Here is a 27,732-nt window from a genome sequence, read left to right as displayed (position 1 = left end):
CAGTAATCAAAACAGTATGGTACTGGTACAGAAACAGGTGCATGGATCAATGGAATAGAATTGAAAGTCCAGAAATAGAACCACACATCTATGGGCAGCTAATCTTCGACAAAGATGCTGAGGACCTACAATGGAGAAAAGAAAGTCTCTTCAACAAATGGTGGTGGGAAAACTGGACAGCCACATGTAAAAGAATGAAAATTGACCATTCTTTTTCATCATTCAAAGAAATAAACTCAAAATGGATCAAAGACCTAAAGATTAGGCCTGAAACAATAAGTCTTCTAGAAGAGAATATAGGCAGTACACTCTTTGACATCAGTTTCAAAAGAATTTTTTCAGACACCATAACCCCTCAGATGAGGGAAACAATAGAAAGAATAAGCAAATGGGACTTCATCAGACTAAAGAGCTTCTTCAAGGCAAGGAAAAACAGGATTGAAACAAAAAAAACAACCCACTAATTGGGAAAAAATATTTACAAGTTATTTATCCAACAAAGGGTTAATCTCCATAATATATGAAGAACTCACACAGCTCAACAACAAAAAATCAAACAACCTGATCAAAAAATGGGCAGGGGACATGAACAGACATTTCTCCAAAGAAGATATAAGGATGGCCAATAGACACATGGAAAGATGCTCATCATCACTAATCGTCAGGGAAATGCAAATCAAAACTACACTAAGATATCACCTTACACCTGTTAGAATGGCAAAAATATCCAAAACCAAAAGTGACAAATGTTGGAGAGATTGTGGAGAAAAAGGAACCGTCATACACTGTTGGTGGGAGTGCAAACTGGTGCATCCACTATGGAAAACAGTATGGAGATTTCTCAAAAAATTAAAAATAGAAATACCTTATGACCCAGCTATCCCACTACTGGATATCTATCCTAAGAACCTGAAATCAGCAATTCCAAAAGTCCCATGCACCCCTGTGTTCATTGCAGCATTATTTACAATAGCCAAGACGTGGAAGCAACCTAAGTGCCCAGCAACTGATGATTGGATAAAGAAGATATGGTATATATATACAATGGAATACTAGTCAGCCATAGAAAGGACAAAATCGTCTCATTCACAACAACATGGATGGACCCTGAGGGTATTATGTTAAGTGAAATAAGCCAGATAGAGAAAGACGAACTCTGTATGACTCAACTCATAGGTGGAAGATAACATATAGACAAAGAGAACTGATTGGTGGTTACCAGGGGAAAGGGGTTTGGGGGAGGGCACAAAGGGTGAAGTGGTGTACCTACAACGTGACTAACAATAATATACAACTGAAATTTCACAAGGTTGTAAACTATCATAATAAAAGAAAAAAGTGTCAGATTTAATATTCTATTAGCTCTGTTTTTCCTCAAGATTGAAGATGATGGGGGCAATGACATTTCTAAATAAATGACAAGGCTTTGCAAAGTTCTCTAATAGCAGTCTCAGTAAAATGAGTGCCTCTGTCACTGGAGATGCGTAGGTTGGGAACACAAAATCAAGTTATTTTTTCTACTCTCATAATTGTAGCTCTCTGGCAAGAAAAAGTTTCAGTCCACCCAGAGAAGTAGCAAGCAATGGTCAGAACACATTCAGAACCCACTGCATGGGTTAATTTTAGGAAATCCATTTGGACATGTTCAATGGGATCCTGAAGCTTGGGTTTCCAAGGATAACAGTTTATACCAGGATTGTGCTGGAGACAAATGAGACGTGTCCCAGAGACATGTTCAGCAGTCCTAGAAGAATTTTCTCGCCAATGCTAGTAGAATTTTAGTGTGTCCTTGCTCTGATGGGCAGTTTCTTGTAAAAATTTTTGCGAAGTTCCATTGAGGTTCTCTGGTGCCACAAATTGTCTCTCCTAAAAATGCCAGAGATTATTTTGTAATTTGCAATCATGTATTTTTTTCAAATTCTGAAGCCAGTCATGGGTATTCCAAAATAGCATTTTGAAATCTCTACAAAGATTTGGCTTTTTGGAGTATCATAAGGGCCAGGTCCTGACTGAGAGCTGCCCATGTGTCATAAAGATAAATGAGGACATTTCCTTTAGCCTTCATGTTATCCCTTTTAGTATGGCTTTATGACAGCTACCTCCTTAGGAAGCATTAGAGCACTTAAAACGGTTGGCCGTTTTACATTGGGATTCCTACTGAGGTTGGAAACCTTCATTGTTTCTACAATATTCCAGAATCATGGACTACTCCAAAAGGCATATCCTGATATTAGTGTTATATTAACTGTCATTTCTCTTGACAATTGGCAAGCTCTGCTAAGTGGGATAAGTTCTGTCATCTGGGCTGATTTTACCTCTGGTAAGGAGTCCTATTTTAGGAGTTGTTTGAGACTGTTGCAGTGTATTCTGCCTGATATTTCCCCATTTCAGTTTCAAAAAATGATCTGTCAACAAGCAAGATTAAACAGATTTTCCAGATGGAGTTTCTCATAGATCTGTTTGAGGCAGAGTCATTGCTTGGCAGAGGCTAGATCTCATAGAATTCCCTTTCTTTGGGTAATGGGGAAAGAGTAGCAGGCTTTAAAGTATAGCACTGAGTAGGAATACATAAGAGAGAAAGTAATAAAAGTTCATAGGAGGTAAGCCTGCTTGCTGAAAATGTGTTTTCATTAAGCAACAAGGATTGTACGTTATACAGAACCATCAGACCCTTAAACCAAGGCAATAGAGGCCTCTACTAGTTTGGCTACAGCTAATATTGTCCTTAGATAAGGAGTAGGCTTTTGCCCTGGGTCCAGGGGAGATTGTAGTAAGAGCTGGACCCTGATGATAGCTTTGGTGTTGTGTTAGAGTATTAAGGGCTTGCCAACATTGTTGAGACACAAATAGAAAGTTTTATGACAATTAGAAAGGCCTCAGTGGCGGGGTGGGGGGGGGGGAGGAGAGGGGGGTGACTATTGAACAGTTACTTTTAAATAAAAAATTCGTGTTCATGTTTAAGTTCCTAAGGGAGAGGTTCCATTATTGAGGACTTAAATTATATAGAGATGTATCAATTTTGGAGATGTTTGGAACTCAATGTCTGCAGTAGCCAGTGAAATCCAGAAAATTTCTTAATTGTCTCTTAGTAACCAGCCTTGGAAAGTATTGAATGGCTTATTATTTATCAGGAATGATAGATTTACCTCCTTGGGATACATCATACCCTAAATAATGTACTTTATTATGACAAAATTCTAAATTTTCTTTGGAATTTTCATGCCTTTTCTGAGCTAAAACAGTAAGTGGATGACTGGAGTCAGTCTTAGAGCTCTCCTCATCTTTAGAACATAGCAAAAACTTGCCCACGTATTGTATAAGGGTAGAGTTACAGGGAAATTTAAGGTCCTTAAGGTTCCTCAGTAAACCCCTGAGCCCTGACTCTCCAGGTAAATTGTTGACTATCCCAGGACAAAACAAACAGGTGAAACTAACTTGATCTAAAGGGACAGTATAGAAAGCAGAACACATATTTATAGTGGTAAAATCTGTAGAGTCAGGTAGCACTGAAGATAAAATAGTATTTGGACTCACTATTACAAAGAACTGGGGCAATGGTTATTTTACTTATGACTTTGATGTCTTGAACAAATCTTTATTTTCACCCAGTTGAGTTTCTTGACTGGGGGAGAACAGTATTTGAAGACTGATAAAGGGTAGGACTCATCCTTTCTGTATTAGGCTTTGGACTGCAGTTCTGCTTATAATAAGCGTCTACAAGTACCTTTACCAAGACACTCACTCCTCCGGTGCTTGATGACTGCAGTTGGGAGCATTAAGTTTGATCTATAAGGCCATCCATTTATTCTGCCTTTGTTCTAAGTCTTTTTGAAGATTTGGCTATTTCTCATGCCAGTTTCTGTTGCGTAGTAAAGCTTCTATTGCTGGATTTAAGGCTGTTCACAGAAAGTGAGGAGAGAGCTGGAGGTTACATGTACCTTCAGAATCTAGTCTTCAAAGAACATATCCCTGAGGTCTCCAATAAACTTATTCTTTTCCTTGCTTACAGGAGTGGATTAGGTCGAATTTATTTTCACAGGAAAAACTTTGGGCAATCGCCTCTGAAGGATTTTGTCCAACATCTACAGCTTTTCTAAATCTGTCTAGTTTCCTGTACAGTTTGGGATTCCCTCAGCCATTCTTGGGATCTTCTCACCTTGCCTTTTCCATTCAATTTTTTTTTCCTCTGAGAATATGAGCCAGTTGATACAGATCTGGGAACTGGCATTATTATTTTTTAAAATTAGCTGTGGGAATGATAGTATTTTAAAGTAATTGCTAACTTCAGGAAAAATAAAACTTTGAGAATAGAAATGTAGTCATGGTATACTGTATGGCTCAGCACTGAATAAAAATTGCATAGTCATAATAGTATAAATACTGACTATATATTTAAGCCACAATTTTTATATCACTTTGTTGGAAAAATAGAGGGAGGAGTTGCAGGGTAATGGTTGTACAAGAAAGCTAAATTCCCAGCTATCATAATAGAAGGTCAGTAGGTAAATTTTTTAAATTGATAAATCAATGTATATTTAGAAACAGAGAGTCAAAAACAAACATTTGGAAAGTTTTTGCCACTTTTAGATCTATTTTTTAAAATTATAGAATTATTTGATAAAAATAGAAGAAAAAATTTAAGATCGTCCTGAATCTAAAGGACAGAACATACAACTTCTACCGAAAATGGGGAGCAGGGAGAAAAAAAAGAAATGGAATCATGTATTTTTTTTCAAGAGTGACCTTTGGTAGTTTTGGTTTCATAAAAATTATTTTGGTGAATTTAAAGAATCATATGTTGCCGTGTGAACATTTGTGCTTAGATAATAAAATAGGTTTCTTTGGTAACTAAGAATAGTCTGCTTGTGTACTAGGATTGTTCATTTTAATACCTTTGATGAAAGATATTTTCTTGAAGAAAACTTTGGAGCAATCTATGTTCAGAGTTTAAAAATTTAAAAAGCAATGTATTTTATCATGAATAAGCAACTGGGAGCAATTTTATTGTATGCTAATTCCGTGACAGTTAAAAACTCATAAAATTGGTTTAAAGTTGCATTTCAAGAGCATAAAATAATATATACAAATATGTTTAATTTTTGTTTAAATTGTTAATTAAAATTTAAAAGAGTTGCTAGAATTTATGTTTTAACTTTTCATAATTTTTAAAATAGGAAACTCTTCGGAATCAAAAGGAAACATTAGCAAAGCAACACAAAGAAGCAATGACAGTTTTTAAAAAGCAGGTAATTTCATAAGGATAGACAAACACTGCGGTTTTAAATACTGCACTTCCCCCCCCCCCGCAATGAATATTATAAGTTGTTCTCTCTACTCACTGAAGACGAAAAGGATATTATTGGAAGCAGGAAATGAATAAAGTTATTTTGCATCACAACTCATAAAAAAAGTGTAATGTAGAATGAGTTAGTTAAGGAGAGAAATACAAAAAACTATGTTCTTGGAGGTGTGTTTTTGTCTGTCCTAAATAAATCAGGTTAGTGATGTGTGTGTTCTTGTTCTTTCTTTATCTTCTCCCTGTCTCTCTTTGATAAGAGTACCTAGGATCTTAATCTTTTCCACATTACTCCTTTACCCATGCCAGAATTATAACACTGATGAAAAGCTGAGAGGCAAGTAGGGAGATGTGAAGGATGAGGAGATGCGATTATCATGCAGTGAAGCCTCCATAAATACTGTCAGCAATGAAGAAATAGTAGAAAATAGAAAAGAAAAAGATGTTAAAGAAATGAATAGCAGCTCCTTCAGTTATTTTAAATTCTATAGCTGTTCTTTACTACCTCAAATTTTTCATCAGTCCTAGTTAGAAAATGTAAGTGTAAGAAGTGTGCTCATGGAACATGTCCTCTAGAAATGTTTTCCCTGTGGTCATCTCAACATCACCATTTTTTCTTCCTTTTTCCTTCCCTCTTTTTTGTCTTCATCTCCATACAGGTGTGTATTTAGAAAGAGAAATGCATAAAAAGAAATAAACCTATATAATATAAATCACTGGTGGGTTAGGGTTATTGGTAATTCACACCGTTTTGTTTAAGCAGATGATAAAATTTATTTCTTTTAGTCTGAGATTGGCCTCACCAAAGTAATGGGAGTTTTAATTGAAGGGTAAGGAAGCAGAATCCAAATATACAGCCTAGTATTCTCTAGGAGAGACCAAGTCTATGTTTCTGTTATCACAAGGGACTTTGGGGAAAGGTAAGAATATTTAGGTATCTGAAGGGTAGAGGAGAAAGTGCTTGGGTCCTTTTTTTCCTTGCTTTTTTTTGTTTTCTTTCTTTCTTTTTTTTTCTTGCGGAGGAAGATTCACCCAGAACTAACATCTGTTGCCAATTTTCCTCTTTTTGTATGTGAGCCACTGTGACAGCATGGCTACTGACAGATGAGTGGTGTAGGTCCACACCTGGGAACTGAAACCGGGCTCCTGAAGAAGAACACACTGAGCTTAACCACTAGGCCACTGGGGCTGGCCCATTGTTTTTTTTAAAGAAAGGATTCTTGAATGTAAGTGAGGAATATGGAAAATGAGATAGAGAGGTTCCAAAGAAAAATGTTATTTCCTGACAGCTTTGCCTAGTATGCTTGCGTTGCTTGGAATATTTAATTAGCTTTCTTTGGCATGTTCACTTTTGTTTTTCTGTTGTAAAATGTCATTATTTATTTCTTAGACTGCCACATGGATTTTTAAGGAAGATTAGCCCTGAGCTAACTGCTGCCAATCCTCCACTTTTTGCTGAGGAAGATTGGCCCTGAGCTAACATCTGTGCCCATCTTCCTCTACTTTATATGTGGGATGCCTGTCATAGCATGGCTTGCCAAGCGGTGCCATGTCTGCACCCGGGATCCGAACCGGCGAACCCCGGGCCGCTGAAGCAAAATGTGTGTACTTAACTGCTGCGCCACTGGGCCAGCCCCGGATTTTTTTTTAATTTCAGAAAATACAGTCAGTGCAAATACAAATGATATTTTTTTTTTTATAAAAGTATGCCTGCAGAAAATGTTACATGTTATTATTTGTGAGTAGATGGCAAAATATTGAAACATTTAAGAAAAAAACTTCTGGAGAGAAAAACTAAATTTTCAGGGATGATTGGTATCTCTAATCAGTGTGATTAAATTGTTCATTTCCTTTGGTGACTGGCTTCCCCTCCCCCTTTTATATCTTTTATTATCTTCTCAATGTAAAAGCATATTCATATTGTCTTAAGTTAAAACAATATAGAATGTAAAATATTTCTATAGTTTCACTGACCAGTTTAAATCACTGTTAACAGTTTACTTACCTGTATTTTAATTTTTAAAATTGTTTATCAGTTGCAAATGAAGATGTGTACCTTGGAAGAAGAAAAGGTATTTATTAATTTTTTAATAATTTAAAGTATTGTTAAATGCGTTTAATTATCAATTCTTCACCATAATGGAAAGGAGCATTAGTAATAAACTAAGGAAGGTTGTTACTTGCTTAAAATCTTAGAAGCAGAAAGGACTCAAGGGAATTATGTTACCTGACCTCTGTTAGTTTACACTTGAGAATACTGAGGCCTAGTAAGATTAAATGACTTGCTGAAGCTCCCATTTTGAAGAGGCACAGTTAGGACTAGAACTCACATCTCGTCAGCCCCCAAGTTAATGCTCTTTCCATTTTACTGCAATGTTTCTATCAAGTATAATATATTATTAGTGCTTTTTCAATGTAATTACCTTCTTTAAAAAACATTAAAATGATTTGCATCTGGATGTAGACAGACTGGAAAAGGACACAACTCCAAACAATCCTAGAAATTCATCTGCATTAAATATTTTCTCTAGTATTTAATAGTTAATACATGGTTTTATTATATTAAAGGACATATCATTTAGAATATTAATAATTTATAGTTTTTTATTTTTAGCAAAAGACTTTAAAAAATTCTCCCATGTATTTATAAGACAAATGTACTTATATGTTACTAATTAGAATGTATTTATTCTTGCTATATGAATTAAATAATTATATTGTGTCTGTAAGTTATCAGGAATGCTCTACTGATAAAATGATTTGTTGTTGTAATAATTCCCATTTCATGATATTTGTGATCTTATATAGGTCTTATTGTAATTTTATGATATTTTGAAGTCATTAGAAATGTATGTTGTAGTGCAGATACAGGTTTAAAGCCTGTGAAGTTTTGGGTTTAAAGTTGAGATTTTGCTCCTTGAGCCTTTATATTTTCCCCATGAATAATGTCATTTACATTGGAAGATACTGAAATAGTTTTTTAATTAAGGGAAAATATCAACTTGCTACAGAAATAAAAGAAAAAGAAATAGAAGGATTGAAGGAAACATTAAAAGCACTACAGGTAAAGTAACTTAGTATTGCTTAAAAAGTAGTTCGGTATTTTAGCATTGTATCACTAAAACATCATTAAACATGTAAGCTAGCAAAGCAGACAAAAATTCATATGTCATATAATACATTATTTAATGATTTTTCCTGAAAACTTTGAATTTCAAATTAGGATTTTTGCTTCATCTTTCATTTTAAAAAGAAATATTAAAATAACTTTCATTATTCTTACAGTAATGTAATTAGATATATATTATTTTTGACACTTTATAGATGAGGAAAAGAAGTCAGTCCTATATATTATGACTGATTTACCATAGTCTGTAAAAATTAAAATAAAATAGCATTAATTTAGTCATTATTATTTGCTAAGTACTGTGCTTATTTTCTGCAAATATAAAAATGAAGAAAACATCACTTTTGCCTTTATGTTGTTCCTGGTCTCATAGAGAATACAGAGGTATACAACTAACAATGATTCATTCACTGAATATTTATTGAAGATCTATGTGCCAAGCACTGTTCTAAGCACTGGGGATACAGCAATGAATAAAAAGGACAAAAATCTCTGCCCTTGTGGAGCTTATGTTCCAGTGAGGAAGACAAAAAATAAAACGAGAAAAAGAGTAAAATAAAGATTGTTGGGGGAGAAGATAGTCACATGATTTCAAAGTATCACCCTAAAGATAACATTAATGACAGAGCAAAATCTATTTTTACAACGGAAGGATTCTGATGGCCACTCCCTTTACCACGTAATTCACACCATAGTGTGAATTTGTTTAAGCAGATGATGAATTTTCTTCCTTTAGTCTAATTAAGGTAGTATAAGGGTTCCCTTTTCTCCACATCCTCACCACCTCTGTTGTCTCTTGTTTTTTGATCATAGCCGTTCTAATAGGTGTGAGGAGAATACCTCGTTTTGGGTTTGATTTGCATTTCCCTGATGATTAGTGAGGTTGAGCACGTTTTTATATATCTGTTGCCCATTTGTATGTCTTCTTTTGAGAAATGTCTATTCAGTTCCTCAGCCCATTTTTTAATTGGATTATTTGGGTTTTTTGCTGTTGAGTGTGTGTTTTTGGTATATGTTGGATATTAACCATTAATCATATATATGGTTTGAGAATGTTTCTCCCATTCTGTAGGTTGGCTTTTCACTCTTGATTATTTTCTTTGCTGTGCAGAAGCCTTTTAGTTCTGTGCAATCTCGTTTGTCTATTTTTGCTTTTGTTGCCTGTGCTTTTGGTGTCATATCCAAAAAGATCATTGCCCAGATTAATGTCAAGAAGCTCTTTTCCTGTGTTTTCTTTTAGTAGTTTTACAGTTTCAGCTCTTATATTTAAGTCTTTAATCCATTTTGAATTGATTTTTGTATGTGGTATGAGATTTGTATATGGTGTGAGATAAGGGTCTAGTTTCATTCTTCTGCATTTCGATATCCAGTTTTTCCAACACCATTTGTTGAAGACTATCCTTTCCCCATTATTTATTCTGGGCACCGTGGTCGAAGATCAGTTGGCCATAGATGGATGCATTTGTTTCTGGGCTGTTTATTCTGTTCCATTGGTCAATATATCTATTTTTATGCCAGTACCATACTGTTTTGATTACTGTAGCTTTGAAATGTGTTTTGAAATCAGGAAGCATGATACCTCCAGCTGTTTATCTTCCTCAAGATTGCTCTGGCTCTTCAGGGTCTTCCGTGGTTCCATATGGATTTTAGGATTGCATTGTCTATTTCTGTAGAGATTGCTGTTGTGATTTTGATAGTGATTACATTGAATCTGTAGATCACTTTGGGCAATATGGACATTTAAACAACATTAATTCTTCCATCCATGAACACAAGATGTCTTTCCATGTATCTGTCTTTTTAAATTTTCTTCATCAATTTTTTATAATATTTGGTGTACAAGTCTTTTACCACTTTGATTACATTTATTCCTAAATATTTTATTCTTAGGATTTTCTTTTTCTGTTCTAAAAAATTGTTTTATTGAGGTCGTAATGGTTTATAACATTGTGAAATTTCAGGTGTACATTCTTTATCAGTTTCTGTATAGACTGCATCATGGTCACCACCAATAGTCTAATTTATCCATCACCATATATAGGTGCCCCTTTACCCCTTTCACCCAACTCCCAGCCCCCATCCCCTCTGGCAACCACTAATCTGTTCTCTTTGTCTAAGTGTTTGTTTATCTTCCACATGAGTGAAATTGTGTAGTGTTTGTCTTTCTCTGTCTGGCTTATTTTGCTTAACATAATACCCTCAAGGTCCATCCATGTTGTTGCAAATGGGAAAATTTTGTCTTTTTTTAATGGCTGAGTAGTATTCCATTGTATATATGTACTACATCTTTATTCAGTCATCAGTCAATGGGCACTTGGGTTGCTTCCATATCTTGGCTGTTGTGAATAATGCTGCAGTGAACATAGGGGTACATAAGTCTCTTTGAATTGTTGATTTCAAGTTCTTTGGATAAATACCCCCTAATGGGATAGCTGGATCATATGGTATTTCTATTTTTAATTTTTTGAGAAATCTCCATACTGTTTTACATAGTGACTTCACCAGTTTGCATTCCCACCAGGAATGTAAGAGGGTTCCCTTTTCTCCACATCCTCTCCAACATGTGTTATGTTTTGTCTTGGTAATTATAGCCATTCTAACAAGTGTAAAGTGATATCTCATTGTAGTTTTGATTTGCATTTCCCTAATGATTAGTGATGTTGAACATCTTTTCATGTACCTGTTGGCCAACTGTATATATTCTTTGGAAAAATATCTGTTCATATCGTCTGCCCAGTTTTTGATCGCGTTGTTTGTTGTTGTTGAGTTGTATGAGCTCTTTATATATTTTGGAAATTAACTGCTTGTTGGATATATATTTGCAATATTTTCTCCCAGTTGGTGAATTGTTTTTTCATTTTGTTCCTGGTTTCCTTTGCCTTGCAGAAGCTCTTTAGTATGATGTGGTCCATTTATTTTTTCTTTTGTTTCCCATGCCTGAGTAGACATGGTATTTGAAGGATGCTGCTAAGACTGATGTCAAAGAGTGTACTGCCTATATTTTCTTCTAGGAGTTTGATGGTTTCAGGTCTTAACCTCCAAGTCTTTAATCCATTTTGTATTAATTTTTGTGTATGGTTTATTTTCATTCTTTTGCATGTGGCTGTTCAGTTTTCCCAGCACCATTTATTGAAGAGACTTTCCTTTCTCCATTGTATGTTCTTGGCTCCTTTGTTGAAGATTAGCTGTCCATAGATGTGTGGTTTTATTTCTGGGCTTTCAGTTCTCTTCCATTGATCTATGTGTCTGTTTTTGTACCAGTAGCATGCTGTTTTGTGTACATTTTGAACTTAGGGATTGTGATGCCTCCAGCTCTGTTCTTTTTTCTCAGGATTGCTTTGGCTATTCAGGGTCTTTGGTTTTGTATTAATTTTAGGATTCTTTGTTCTCTTTCCATGGAGAATGTCATTGGGATTCTGACTGGGATTGCATTGAATCTGTGGATACGTTTAGGTAGTATGGACATTTTAACTATGTTTATTCTTCCAATCCATGTGCATGGAATATCTTTCCATTTCTCTATGTCATCTTCAGTTTCTTTCAATGATGTCTCATAGTTTTCAGTGTATAAGTATTTCACCTCTGTGGTTAAATTTATTCCTAGATATTTTATTCTTTTTCTTGCATTGTTTATGGGATTGTATTCTTGAGTTCTCTTTCTGCTAGTTTGTTATTAGAGTATAGAAATGCAACTGATTTTTGTAAGTTGATTTTGTGTCCTGAAACTTTGCTGTATTTCTTGGTTATTTCTAATAGTTTTCTGATGGATTCCTTAGAGTTTTCTCTAAATATAGAATCATGTTGTCTGCAAACAGCGAGAGTTTCACTTCTTCCTTTCCAATTTGCATACCTTTTATTTCTTTTTCTTGCCTAATTGCTCTGGCCAAAACTTCCAGTACTATATTGAATAAGAGTGGTGAGAGTGGACCCCCTTGCCTTGTTCCTGTTCTCAGAGGGATGACTTTCAGTTTTTCCCTGTTGAGTATGATGTTGGCTGTGGATTTGTTGTATATGGCCTTTATTTTCTTGAAGTACTTTCCCTTTATACCCATTTTATTGAGATCCATTTATTTATCATGAATGGATGTTGGATCTTGTCAAATGCTTTCTCTCCATCTATTGTGATGATCATGTGGTTTTTATTCCTCATTTTGTTAATGTGGTGTATCACATTGATTGATTTGTGGAGGTTGAACCATGCCTGCATCCCTGGTATAAATCCCACTTGATTATAGTATATGATCCTTTTAATGTATTGCTGTGTTTGGTTTGCCAATATTTTGTTGAGGATTTTTTCAGCCATGTTCATCAGTGATATTGGCCCTTAATTTTCCTTCTTTGTGTTGTCCTTGTCTGGTTTTGGGATCAGAGTGATGTTGGCCTCATAGAATGAGTTAGGAAGCATTCTGTCTTCTTCAGTTTTTTGGAATAGTTTGAGAAGGATAGGTATTAAATCTTCTGTGAATGTTTGGTAGAATTCTCCAGAGAAGCCATTTGGTCCTGGGTTTTGTTTTTTGTAAGGTTTTTGATTACTGTTTCAATCTTTTTATTTGTGATCGGTCTATTCAAATTCTCTATTTCTTCTTGATTCAGTTTTAGGGGGTTATATGAGTCTAAGAATTTATTCCTTTTTTGTAGGCTATCCAGTTTGTTGGCATACAGTTTTTTGTTTTTTTTTAAAAAAGATTTTTTTTTTTCCTTTTTCTCCCCAAAGCCCCCCAGTACATAGCTGCATATTCTTCGTTGTGGGTCCCTCCAGTTGTGGCACGTGGGACGCTGCCCCAGCATGGTTCCATGAGCAGCGCCATGTCTGCGCCCAGCACTCGAACCAACGAAACACTGGGCCGCCTGCAGCGGAGCGCACGAACCCAACCACCCGGCCTCGGAGCCAGCCCCTGGCATACAGTTTTTCATAGTATTCTCTTATAATCCTTTGTGTTTCTGTGATATCTGTTGTAATTTCGTCTCTTTCATTTATAATTTTATTTATTTGAGCCTTTTTCTTTTTTCCATAGTGAGTCTGCCCAAGGGTTTGTCAATTTTGTTTATCTTCTCAAAGAACCAGCTCTCAGTTCATTGATCCTTTCTGTTGTTTTTTGGTTTCAATTTCATTGATTTCTGCTCTAATTTTTATTATTTCCCTCCTTCTTCTGACTTTGGGATTTGTTTGTTCTTTTTCTAGTTCTTTTAGGTGTAGTTTAAGATTATTTGAGATTTTTCTTGTTTGTTGAGCTAAGCCTGTATTGCTCTGTTTCCCTGTTAAAACTACTTTTATTGCATCCCATAAGAGTTAGTATGATGTATTTTCATTTTCATTTTCTCCAGATATTTTTAATTTCTCCTTTGCTTTCTTCCTTAATCCATTGGTTGTCAGTGGCATGTTGTTTAGTGTCCACATATTTGTGACTCTCTCAGCTGCTTTTTGTAGTTGATTTCTAGTTTCATAGCATTATGGTCAGAAAAGATGCTTGGTATGATTTTAATTTTCTTAAATTTATTGAGGCTTACCTTGTTTCCGAACATATGGTCTATCTTTGAGAATGTTCCATGTGGACTTGAGAAGAATGTGTATTTTGCTGTTTTTTGATGGAATGTTCTATTTCTATATCTATTAAGTCAATCTGGTCTAGTTTTTCATTTAATTCCACTATTTCCTTGTTGACTTTCTGTCTGGATGATCTATCCATTGATGTAAGCGGGGTGTTGAGTTCCCCTGTTATTATTGTGTTGCTGTCAATTTCTGCCTTTAGGTCTGTTAATAGTTGCTTTATGTGCTTTGGTGCTCCTATGTTAGGTGCATATATATTTATAAGTATTATGTCCTCTTGGTGGAATGTCCATTTTATCATTGTACGGTGTTCCTCTTTGTCTCTCATTGTCATTTTTATCTTGAAGTCTACATTGTCTGATGTAAGTATGGCAACACCTGCTTTCTTTTGTTTGCTGTTTGCTTCGAGTATTTTCATCCCTTCACTGTGAGCCTGTGTTTTGTCTTTAGAGCTGAGATGTGTTTCCTGCAGGTAGCATGTTGTTGGGTCTTGTTTTTTAATCCATCCAGCCACTCTTTCTTTTCGTTGGTGAAGTCAATCCATTTACATTTAGATGATTATTAATATATGAGAGCTTAATACTGTCATTTTATCTCTTGTTTTCTGGTTGTTCTGTATTTCTCTTGTTTCTCTTCCCATGTATTTCCAACTGCCATTTCAGTTTGGTGATTTTCTGTAATGGTTTTCTCAGTTTTCTCTTTAGTTATAATTTGTATCTCTGTTCTGATTTTTTGTCTAGTGGTTACCATGAGGTTTGTATAAAAGATCTCGTAGATGAGATAGTCTGTTTTCTGATAGCCTCTTATTTCCATTAGCCTAAGCATGTTCCATCCCTTTCCTCTTCCCTGTCTAAATTATTGTTGTCACAACTTACTTCATTTTGTATTATAAGTTTATGATTAAAATGAAGTGTTTATAATTATTTTTTATGCTTTCCTCTCCCTTATCTTTACTGTTATAATTAAGTGTTTGCTAACCTGTTCTGATAGAGAGCTGCAATTTTCTGATTTTATCTATTTATCTCCTTGCTCAAGGCTTTGTAAACCTTTTCCTTTTTGTTTCAGGGGTGAGGCTATTCTTGATCATTTCCTGTAGGGGGAGTCTAGTAGCAATGAATTCCCTCAGCTTTTGTTTATCTGGGAAAATTTTTATTTCTCCATTGTATCTGAAGGATAGTTTCGCTGGATAAAATATGCTTAGCTGAAAGTTTTTGTCTTTTAGTGTTTTGAATATATCATTCTGCTGTCTCCTAGCCTGTAAAGTTTCTGCTGAGAAGTCTGCTGAAAGCCTGATAGGGGTTCCTTTGTAGATTAATCTCTTTTGCTTTGCTGCCCTTGATATTTTTTCTTTGTCATTGACTTTTGCCAGTTTTACTAATATATACCTGGAGAGGGTCTTTTTGCATTAATGTAATTAGGAGTTCTGTTAGTTTCATTTACATGTAACACCAGTTCCTTCCCCAGGTTTGAGAAGTTCTCAGCTATTATTTCTTTGAACAAACTCTCTGCTCCTTTCTCTCTCCCTTTTCCCTCTGGAATGCCTGTAATCCTTATGTTTCATTTTCTAATTGAGTCTGATACTTCTTGGAGCATATCTTCATTTTTTTCAAGTCTTAATTCTCTCTCCTCCACCTGAAGCCTTCCTATATTTCTGTTCTCTAAATTACTAATTCTATCTTCCATAATGTAGCTCTGTTTTTTAAGGTTTCTATATTGTTTTTTAGCTCATTCATTGTGTTCATCTCCAGCATTTCTGTTTTTTTTTTTTTGAGTTTCAGTCTCTTTCATGAAGAATTCCTTGTACTCCTTAATTTTATTCCTGAATTCGTTGAACTGCCTTTTGAGTTTTCTTATAACTTGTTGAGTTTCTTTATGATAACTATTTTGAATTCTCTGTCACTTGGATTGTAAATTTCTGTGACTTCAGGATTGGTTTCTGGAACCTTGTCATTTTGCACCTGATCTGGAGTGTTAATGTATTTCTTCATGGTGTTTGACAAAGTATACCTTTGCTGCTGCATAGTGGTAATATCTGGTTGCAAATTCCACCTGCCACCCTTGGCGGGGGCAGGAGGTGTGTTTTTTGAACTTGCCACATCTACTGGAAGTTGTGCCTGTCTGCTGGAAGCTGTGCTGATAGGATCTGTCTGTGTCAGCCCACTGGCTGCCACTGCCTGGCGGATCACACACACAGGTGCAGGCGTTCTGGCATGGGTCCACTACCCTGGCTGACCAGCGAAGTTGGTGTGCCATGTGGGAGGGAAGGGGAGTGGAGGAGCACCCTTGTTCATGCACACACGAGCTGGCTTTGCACTCACCAGTGCCTGGGCTGCTGGGCTTGGTGGGTCTGCCCACATGGTGACCAAGCTGCCTCAGTGTGGAGCATTCCTCTGGCCTAGCATACAGATCCAAAAGCAAAAGTGTTCACACGGAGGCCTGCCTTCTCCTCACCTCCTCCCACAGTTGCACACCAGCTGCTGCATGTCAACCTGCAACCTAGATTTCTACCACTTTGGAGGAGGAGATCTACTCACCTCTTTCCACTGCTTTGTGGGGATCCAGTACCTGCACCTTCAGACGTATGGCTGCGTAGGTGGTGTAGACGTTCTGTTGTGCTGAGTGGGTATCCTCTGTTGGTTATTGAATGTCCTTCTGGTAGTATCTTAGTGGGGAGAGACTTAAGGAACAGCTCACTCCACCATGATGAAGATGTTACCACACTGGGATTGTTCTCTTAATTTGTTTTTGGATAGTTTGTTGTTTGTGTATAGAAATGTGGCTAATTTTTGTACATTGATTTTGTATCCTGCAACTTTACTGAATACATGTATTAGTTCTAACAGTTTTTTTGTTGAATCCTTAGGGTTTTCTACATATCTGATTGTCAGCTTCAAACAAAGATAATTTTACTTCTTCCTTTCTGATTTGGATGTCTTTTATTTCTTTTTTTTGTCTAATTGCTCTGGCTGGGAGTTCTAGTACTGTGAGAATGGGCACCCTTGGCTCACACTGGATTGATTATCATATCCACTGTGGACTTTTTATATATGGCCTGTATGTGTTGAGATAAGTTCCTTGTATACCTGTTTTGTTGAGATTTCTTATTATGACTAGATGTTGGATTTTGTCAAATGCTTTTTCTGCATCTATTGAGATGGCCATGTGGTTTTTTTCTTTCATTCTGTTAATGTGGTGTGTCACACTGATTGATTTGCACCATTCTTGGACCAAGGATTGTTGGACCATCCTTGCAGCCCAGGGATAAATTCCACTTGGTCATGGTGTATGATTCTTTTAGTGTGCTGTTGAATTTGGTTTGCTAGAATTTTATTGAGGACTTTTACATTCATCTTCATCAGGGATATTGGCCTGTAGTTTTCTTTTCTTTTGGTGTCTTTGTCTGGCTTTTGTGTCAGAGTGCTGCTGGCCTCATAAAATGAGTTTATGTGTTCCCTCTTCGTCTGTATTTTCGAAGAATTTAAGAAGGATTGATATTAATCCTTCTTTGAATGTTTGGCAGAATTCATCCATGAAGCCATCTGGTCCTGGGCTTTTCTTTGTTGGGCAGTTTTTAATTACTGATTCAATCTCCTTATTTGTTATTGGCATGTTCAGGCTATTTCATCTTTCTTCAGTTTTGATAGGTTTACTGTTTCTAAGAATTTATCCATTTCCTCTAGGTTATCCAATTTGTTGGTGTATAATTGTTCATAATGGTCTCTTATGATCCTTTTTATTTCTGAATTTGTTGGTGTATAATTGTTCATAATAGTCTCTTATGATCCTTTTTATTCCTGAGACATCCATTGTAATGTCTCCTTTTAATTTCTGATTTTATTTATTTGAATATTCTCTCTTTTTCTTAATCTAGCTAAGAGTTTGTCAATTTTGTTTATCTTCCCAAGAAACCAACTGTGTTTTGTTGGTGTTTTCTTATTGTTTTTCTATTCACAATTTGATTTATTTCTGTTCTTCTTCTTATTATTTCCTTGCTTCTGCTGATTTGGGGCTTAGTTTGTTCCGTTTTTTCTAGTCCTTTGTTATGTAAAGTTAGGTTATTTGGGATATTTCTTTTTTCTACTTAGGTGTTTATCACTGTAAAATTCCCTGTTAGTATTGCTTTTGGTGCATCCCATTAGTTTTGGTCCATTGTGTTATGATTTTCATTTGTCTTGAGATACTTTTTATAGTCCCTTTTTTTTTTTACAATGATTGTTCAAGAGTGTGTTGTTGTTTAGTTTCCACATATTTGTGAATTTTCCTACTTTCTTACTTTTTATTAATTTCTAGTTTCTCTCCACTGTGGTCCGAAAAGATACTTGGAATGATTTCTATCTTAAATTTGTTAAGACATTTTTTGTGATCTAACATATGATCCATCCTGGAGAATGTTCCATGTGTGCTTGAGAAGAATGCATATTTTGTTCTTGGTTGGAAAATTCTGTATATGTCTGATCTTAGATCTGTAGTGATCTTAGATCTATAGTGATGTTCAAGTCAGCTGTTTCTTTTTTGATTTTCTTTCTGGATGTTCTGTCCATTATTGAAAGTGCAGTATTGAAGTTTCCTACTGTTATTGTATTTTTGTGAATTTCTCCCTTCAGATCTGTTGATATTTGCTTTATATATTTAGGTGTTCTGAAATTGGGTGCATATGTATTTATGTTTGTTATATCTTCCTGTTGAATTGACTCTTTAGCATTACATAACAAACTTCTTTGTCTCTAGAGACAGTTTTGATTTAAAGTCTATTTTGTCTGGTATAAGTATAAGCACCTCTGCTTTCTTTTGGTTATTATTTTTATATCTTTTCATCCCTTTACTTTCAGCCTATGTATATCCTTAAATCTAAAGTCAGTCTCTCACAGACAGTATATCAATGAATCTTGTTTTTTTATCCATTTAGTCACTCTGTGCCTTTTTTTTTTTTTTTGAGGAAGATTAGCCCTGAGCTAACTACTGCCAATCCTCCTCTTTTTGCTGAGGAAGACTGGCCCTGAGCTAACATCCATGCCCATCTTCCTCTACTTTTCATATGTGGAATGCCTGCCACAGCATGGCTTGACAAGCAGTGGCATAGGTCCGCATCCAGGATCCGAACCAGCAAACCCTGGGCCACCGAAGCAGAATGTGTGAACTTAACCACTGTGCCACTGGGCCAGCCCCTCTTCTTCATTTTTTAAATGATAGTTTTGCTGAGCATAGTATTCTTGGTTTGCACTTTTTTCTTTCAGAATTTTGAATGTATCATCCCACTCTCTCCTGGCCTGCAAGGTTTCTGCAGAGAAACCTGCAAATAATTTATGGGAGGGGATGTTCCCTTATGTGACAAGGTGCTTTTCTCTTACTATTGTCAAAATTCTCTCTTTGTCCTTTTGTCCTGTTTAGGGTCCTTTGAGCCTTGTGAATCTGGATGTCCATTTCCCTACCAAGATTTGTGAAGTTTTCAGCCACTTTTTTCTTTAAGTAAGCTTTCTGCCCCTTTGTTTTGACTCCTCTGGTACTCCATAGTGCTTATATTGATCCTTTTGATGGTGTTATATAAATCTTGTAGGCTTTCTTCATGCTCTTTGTTCTTTTTTCTTCTCTAACTGGATAATTTCAAATGATGTCTTCGAGTGTACTGTTTCTTTGTTCTATTTGATTGAATGTGCTGTTCAAGCTCTCTATTGCATTTTTAAAATTGCTTATTTTAAACGCTCTAGAATTCTTTTTGGTTTTTTTATGATGTCTCTTTATTGAGCTTCTCATTTTATTCATATATTGTTTTCCTGATTTCATTGAGTTTTTTATCTTTGTTCTCTTGTAGTTTGCTGAGCTTCTGTAAAACAATTATTTTGAATTCTTTGTCAGGTAGTTCATAGATGTCCATTTTTGGGGGGTCAGTTATTGGAAATTATAATGTTCCCTTGGTGGTGTCATGTTTCCTTGTTTTTTCTTGTTCCTTGTAGACTTGCGTTGGTGTTTGCACATTTGGAGGAACAGTGCCCTCTTCACCCACTGATGGGTGCAAGAGGATGCCACTGGGGGGTAGTGTGTGGTGGCACCAGGTGTGGTGCTGGGTCTAGCTGCTCTGGTTCAATTGGGGGAGCAGTGGCACCTCTGGCTTCAAGGAGGGGCACAGTGGCATGGGCTCCAGGCAGCTCTGTCTGCTGGCATTAACATAGGCATGAGCAAAGACTGTGAGGGTCCTCGGCAGTTATGGCTGCTGGTGTTCACTGTAGTTGTGAGGGCTGCTGAGGTAGTTGGTGACAAGGGTTGCTGGTATCTTCCTGGTTTCCTTATCTCTCATTTGGGGACGAGTTGTGGCTGAGGGCATCCTTTTTGTTGTTGAGCTATGTGAGCCTAGAGGATAGGATGACACAGGTAAAATGCTTCCTACACTTTTTTATTTGGTCATCCTGGTTTTTTGTGCTCTACTAGGTTGCTGTGGCCTCTTAATTGTACTCCAGAGCTCTTCTAGAGCTATTTTCATTCCTAGGTAGTTGTAGTTGTTAAATCGTGTGTGTGTGTGTGTGTGTGTATATGTGAAGAAGGGCTGGGACCTCCTACTATGCCATCTTTCTGATCACGCCCATGAATTTTTTTTATATCTCAGAAATAAGCCCTCTTTGTGTTCTCAGCTTCAAATAGTTTTTTCAGTTTGTCATTTGATTCTGTTTGTTTTGGCTTTTTGTTTAATTTTTTTGCTATGGATTATTTATTTTTCTTTTATGGCTTTTGGGGTTTGTCATGGTTAGAAAGGCATTCACCAATCAAAGTTATAAAGGGATTTGCCCTTGTTTTCTTTTATTACTTCTGTGTACTCAAATTTTACATTAGATCTTTGATTATTTGAACTTTATCTTTGTAACACAGTATGGGATATGAAACTAAGTGTATATTTTTCCAGATTGTTATCCAATTGTCTTAACACTATTTAGATTCTTTTTACTTGAGCTATTAGGCAATTTTTATTTTGGATTTCTTTTGTACTTTGATGTGACAAAGTAAATAAAAATTAAGTACAACAAATGTCAATGAGTTCCAAGAAGAATGTTTCCAATAAAAAGAATAGAATGGATTCCATGCCTCAGGGTGAATAAAAGGCTGGAAGAAATTAGTAATATAGTAAAGAATCCTTGTATCTTGTTTCAACAAAAAAAGTAGGAAGTGATTCGAAATTCCAGGGAAAATAGATGACTGTATAACTAAGGCATTAAAATTGGGGATGGTTTTGAGCAATTGACGGAGTATAAAAAGAAGAGGGGCTGGCCCAGTGGCGCAGTGGTTAAGTGCGCATGTTATGCTTCGGTGGCCCAGGGTTCACCGGTTCATATCCCTGGTGCGGACATGGCACTACTTGGCAAGCCATGCTGTGGTAGGCATCCCACATATAAAGTAGAGGAAGATGGGCACGGATGTTAGCTCAGGGCCAGTCTTCCTCAGCAAAACGAGGAGGATTGGTGGCAGATGTTAGCTCAGGGCTAATCTTCCTCAAAAAAAAAATAAAAAAGAGAGATTTAAGATAAGATATTTAAGTCTTGACACTAATAAAATCATCCTTCAGGTAGTACATTGATCCTATGGAGAAGGAAATGTATTGTTGGCACCCCATTGGGCTCTGCATTAAACAATATCTATGTTGATTGTAATAACGTAAATACCATTGGCTTCCATTTTTTTAGAATTATCCTATAGACAAAGCGTGGAAGACTTAATTATGGTTACAGAACAAAATTTAAATGTTACTGACCTCGCTGATGAAAAAGTAATGGTGTGGTAAGATTAAGTTGATGCTGTGATATCCAGCAGTATTTTTGAAGTTGATGGAACAAGAAATAGAGGTTCAAATCTATTCAGAGTTTATATAGCTATATAGTTTGCTGATTCGTATCATACCTCAGACATCCAGTTTAAAATGACCCCTCTTAGGTATACTTTTTCGTATGATTTAGAGAAATTAAGAAAATTGTTCAGTTAAATGAACAGAAATTGCCATTGTAGCTATTGTAAAAGACTCTTAATTGTTTTTCTTACAGTGTCTGGAACTAGGCATAACTTAGCTCTTGTTTTGCCTAAAATACTCTGTTTTTCTTACAGTGTCTTGAACTAGGCATAACTTATATCTTGTTTTGCCTAATTTCTTATTTCTTGATAAATCTTGGAAAAGTATTACTTTTTTTCCTACTAAAATGTTGTCAGTAAAGAAATATGTCAGTTTTGTTATAAGTGCTTTTTTTTAGCATTCCTTCTTAAATTATTTCATTTGGTATCATTCATGCATGTTTAATTATCTGGATAATGCAGTGAGTATTTTCAAAGCAAAAGAAATTCCTTCATACAGTAGACCCTCTGTGCAAGAGCTGTAAGGATTTGTTTTGTCTTGCTCAACCTGTGACATAGTACAAGTGATGTAGAGTTTACCTCATGGTGTGCTGAACATGATACATGAACAGTGTAGAGCAGTGAAGTTGCTTGTGATGTTTTCCCCTCAAGTTAAAGAAACTTAAAGTTCCTGTTAAGTTATGGATCTGATATAAGTTCACTAGGCACAAGAAGTTGACAGCATCTTAACTATCATGTAGCAACCTTCTTCCCTCCTTTACTTAGGAGTACATAGTAAGGTCATACTTACTATGTGCTAGGTACCAGGAATAAGAAATCAGACAGTGCTTTTTTTTAAACAGTACCTAGCCAAGGGACTCTACTTATTGAGTTCCAAAACAAACAGAAACAAAACCACCACACACCAAAAACTGAATTATTTTTGCTTTAATCGATTCTTTGAATGTTTCGTTTCTATTTAAACATGGTGCCTTGTTACTGGATTTCAAAGGGATTGGTTTAGAGTAGGGCAGCCTGGCTATATTTAAGTTACCTGACAAATTAAACTTTGTTTATGTAAACAGTATGCCTAGGGAGATAAACAAAGAGACTTTGCTGATTGTCCTGTAGATTTTAAGTAAATTGTTTCTGCCTATAAATTACTTAATGCATGATTACATGGTAAGACATTTTGTCTTCCAGAGTCTCAATTTTCCTTAAGGTAAAATGAGGAACTTGAAATACATCAGCATTTCCCAAACAAGATCATTTTGTGAATTAATAACATATCTACATTCTCTACTCTGGATATTAGCAGTAAGGAAATTTGGGAGAGGTCTTCATTCACCCTCCCAGAAGAGGCATAAATAAGAGAGCATAGATAGAAGGTGGTAAAACTGGATTGTGAGTAATAGAATAGATGACCTCTAAAATTTTCAGCTGTAAAGCTCTATGAGGTCATGTTATTTCACTAAATTTTAAACTTACTGAATTTATAAATTAAGGTATTAATTCCTTTTACAGAACTGAAGACCATATTTAATACATAATGTGTTGTTTCTACTTTTAAAACCTAACTTTTATTGGCCTTACCTAACCACGGTGAGAAAAGGGAACTAAATTCCAGGAGCTTTGAGTGGATACATTTGCCCATAAGGAATTCTTGGACATTTGGATAATTTTGCAGTTTGGAGAATCATAAACTTACAGAGATGTTGGAAATACAATACAAAGAACTTATTTTTCCTGAATGAGCTAAGAGTAACATGCCAGTCTGGTGCCCTATCACCCCAAGTACTGTAGTGTATCTTTGCTAGAATCAGGGACATTGTCCTACAAAACCATAGCAAAACCATCAAAATCAGGAAGTTAACACTGATACATAACTACACTCTAATCTTCATACCCCATTCAGATTTCACCACTTTTCCTAGTAAATTCTTTTATATCAGAAGGATTCAGCTTACAATTGTATGTTGCTCTTAGTTGTCATATCTCTGTACTCTCAGTCTGGAACAGATCCCCAGTTTTTTTCATGACTTTTATGACTTTGACACTCTTGAAGATTACAGACCAGTTATTTTTTAGAATGTCCCTCGGTTTCTGTTTGTATGCTGTTTCCTCATGATTAGAGTTAGTTTATGTATCTTTGGCATGAATATTGTAGAAATAATGCCTTGTTCCTATAATTGATTCCTATCAGATAGTTTATGATTTGAGTTTGTCTCAGGATTGGTGATGTTCACTTTGATCATTTGATTAGGGGAATATCTGACAAATTTCTCCATTAGAAAGTTACTCTTTTCTCCTATTTTCTAGGGAGGTGCTTTGAAATTATGTAAATTTTCTGTTTCTCACCAAACTTTTAGTATATTCATTTATTTATTTATATCAGTATAGACTCCCAGTTTCTTCTTTTGTTCAATGGATTAAAATCTATGACTATCATTATTTATTTTGATGCTCTACTTATCCTTTGTGTGTTCAATGGGAGTACGTTCAACTGAGTTTTATTCATCATTCGTTCAGCATTTTCCTGTTTTCAGATAAAAACAAAATATGCCGGGATCACCTAGCAGTTTACCTGACCTTGCTTGCCCTGGAACAAACCATTTCTCCGTGTTGCCCTGGTACCTTTTAGTGGAAAATGGTGTGTAGAAGACAAGATCTGGGAACTGTTACACTCATTACTATTAAGGTGTCACTGCTCTCAGACCCTTTCAGTGGATGGAGCTAGGGAATATATGTATGCATTTATATACCCAGAAATATATATATACACATTTATAATTATGTTTATTTCTCTGTGTATATCAAAACCATGGATTTAAATTACCTCCAGTTTCAGTCCAAAACCACAAGCTTAATTTTAGTTCATTTCCTTCTGTATTTCTACATTTCTTTCCTCTTATGGTGAGAAATGTGACTTTCTTTATCCTTAATCTATTTATTTATTTGATAAATATTTGATAAATAAATATTATTTGATAACCTATTTATTTATTTGATAAATTTATTTATCAAATAAATATAACCAGTATATATATATATATGTATATATATATATATGTATATAACCAGTTCACCATTCTGCTACACCTTCTTTCCTAATACAGATGCCCTCCTTTCCCTGCTTGGACTCTGACACCTTGAGCTGGGTTGCCCTTTTTCAGGGTTGCCCCCCTCACCCTACTCAGCTTCTAACTCCTGCAGTAGATTGCAGGACATCCTCTTTTCCACGTTTGGGCCTGATACTCTGTTTTGGAGTGCTGCCGCCAGGACCCCTTCACCCTTTCCCCAAGGATGCCTGCCTTGTCCCACCTAATGGACTTAGAACTGAATTGTTCAGGAAAGGGAAGGGGTTAAACGTTTTCAACATAGTATTTTGAGGAACTTTATTTCCCAGTAACAAAAATGCAATTAATGTAAAATAAGGTTTACTCTAAAGAAATGTAGTTTACATAAAATTTTCTATAATGTAAGGAATAACTATAATAGGAAAACATTTGTATGGTAGCCTTGAAATTGCCTTCTGTAGTTAATACGTTAATCCGTGTCAGTATAGTTTTGTTCCTGTATTAGATGCCTATATCTGATTTATAAACCAATTTTATGTTATTTTAGAATTTTAAAAAATCATTATATATAGCATCCATAAAAAAATTGCATGTCACTCTAGTTATATTGCTTTCGAATTCAACTTGTATGTCATGAGAGTGCTGCTACCTGGTAGTTTTTTAAGTTGGGCAGTGCACTAGAGGTGTTGATAAAATATAGCTGTGAATCATGATTCAGAAAGAATAAAAATGCAGAGGTGTTAATGTTTGAAGAACAGTGACCTGAAAGGATTTGGTGAATTTGCTTGAGAAGTTTTCTATTCAGGCCCTCAACAGATTGGATGAGGCCCACCCACATTAGGGAGGGTAATCTGCGGTACTGTGTCCACTGCTTCAAATGCTAATCTTATCCAGAAGCACCCTCACAGACACATCTGGAAATAGTTTAATCTGGGCACCCGTTGGCCCAGTCAAGTTGACACGTAAAATTAGCTATCACAGTAGCAGATAATACTAAGTGTGGGATTAGAGTGAAAGTCTTCTGAGTTTTGTCTTTTTTTCCCTCTTATTTTTCTAGATGATCTCTACCCCTATTCTTTTCTTTTTTCTGTATGCCTTAAAAAATATTCTGATCTCATCCAGTCACATGTCTTTAGAATGGGATCTCCGTGCAGAGGACTTCTAAATGTGTATCTCCAACCCCGAATCCCGCCTGGATTGACTATTGGATGTCTAAAAGACATCTCAAACTTGACATGTTCGAAAACAAGTTCGTAAAATCTCCTTCTCCTGAAAACTAACTTCTTTATCTTTTCTTTTCTCATTAATTACAACTCCCTTTTTTCTGTTGCAGATTTTTCCAGCTTTCTCTTCAGATAGATTCAGAATCTGACCACTTCTCATTACATCCATTATTAGCACCCTAGTCCTCTTTCATTATCCTCTTTCATCGAGATTATTGTGGCAGTTTATTAAGGGGTTTTCTTGCTTCCACTTCTGTTTCCCTTTACTATTAACAGTCAGAGCTATCCTTTAAAAAAGAAAATCAGGAGGCCGGCCCCATGGCTGAGGTTAAGTTCGTGCGCTCTGCTTTGGGGGCCCAGGGTTTCGCTGGTTCGGATCCTGGGTGCAAACATGGCATCACTCATCAGGGCACGCTGAGGTGGTGTCCCACAAAGCACAACCAGAAGGACCTACAACTGGAATATACAACTATGTACTGGGGAGTTTGGGGGAGAAAGAAAAGACGGAAAAAAAAAAGATTGGCAACAGATGTTAGCTCAGGTGCCAATCTTTAAAAAAAAAAAACCTACTCAAATGCTGTTTTCTAGAAAATAAAATAAAAAAGCAAGTCAGGCTATATCACATTTGTCCTTGGAACTCTTCAGTGGCTTCCTATCTCATTCAGTGTAAAAACCTAATCTACATTCTGCATTACAAGACCTATGATGATTTGGCCCTCTGTGCTCCCCCTTCTCCTACTCTTTTCTGAACTTATCTTTTGCACTTCTTCCCCTTGCTTACTCCCTTCCAACCACATTGGCATCCTTGCTGTTCTCTGAACACACCATTTTTCCACCTTAGGGCCTTTGCACTTGCAGGAGTACTCTTCCTCACTTCTGTCAAGTCTTTACTTAAAAGTTGCCCTCTCAGAAAGGACTTTCCTGGCCATCCTATGTAATCCCCTTCCCTGATTTATTATTTTTCTTTACTGCTTATCAATTTCTAATAGACCACATAGTTTAATTTAGCTTTATTGCTTATTAATTGTCCCATTCCCCAGAATTGAGGCTGGGCAGGAGTTTTTTGGTCCAATATTGTACCCCCAATGTCTACATCAGTGCTTTATTTATAGTAAGCATTCAGTATTTGTTGAGGAAATGAATCACACATAAACCATTCCACCAAAATGAAATAAAATTATCAGTAGACTATTCAAGGCAGTATGCTGAAAAATTTATTTCACAGGAAATGTGAAATAATTATTGTAGTTTTGCTTAAAATTTAACAAATAAGGAGAGTTTAAGAAAATGGGCACTCATACATGGCTGATTGGAGTTTAACTTGATCAGACACTCTGATTATGTAAGAATTGTTAAAAGTCTATAAAAATGAACAAATCTTAGGATTTCTACTTTTTGGGAATTTGTCCTGCTAAAATGAGTAACTATGGAGTTCTTAGTACAAGCATGTTTATTTCAGAATAGTTTCATAAAACTGAAAAATGAGTAAATCTACAAAAATGAGAGTGATTTGGTAAACTATGGTATAAAGTTAAACAGTAGAATACTATGTAGCCATTAAAAAGTTATATTGTAAATTAATGTCATAGAAAGGGGTTTGTTGTATATGAAGTAAAAATAGTTTACAAATTAATATATATATTATTATTCCACTC

General features: G+C 35.8%; 1 protein-coding gene across 1 annotated transcript in view; it reads left to right on the top strand.

Annotated features, from left to right (window-relative positions):
- The window catches only part of CCDC73 (coiled-coil domain containing 73), a 152,768-nt gene that overhangs the window by 63,214 nt on the left and 61,822 nt on the right, over window positions 1-27,732 (top strand). The window contains exons 4-6 of the mRNA XM_014863229.3: window positions 5,175-5,246; window positions 7,333-7,368; window positions 8,286-8,360. Coding sequence (XP_014718715.3) covers window positions 5,175-5,246; window positions 7,333-7,368; window positions 8,286-8,360 — 183 coding nt within the window. The remainder of the gene's footprint in view (window positions 1-5,174; window positions 5,247-7,332; window positions 7,369-8,285; window positions 8,361-27,732) is intronic.

The sequence above is a fragment of the Equus asinus genome, chromosome 20 (assembly GCF_041296235.1).
Source record: "Equus asinus isolate D_3611 breed Donkey chromosome 20, EquAss-T2T_v2, whole genome shotgun sequence".
NCBI lineage: Eukaryota > Metazoa > Chordata > Mammalia > Perissodactyla > Equidae > Equus > Equus asinus.
This window is presented reverse-complemented; position numbering and strand designations above follow the sequence as displayed.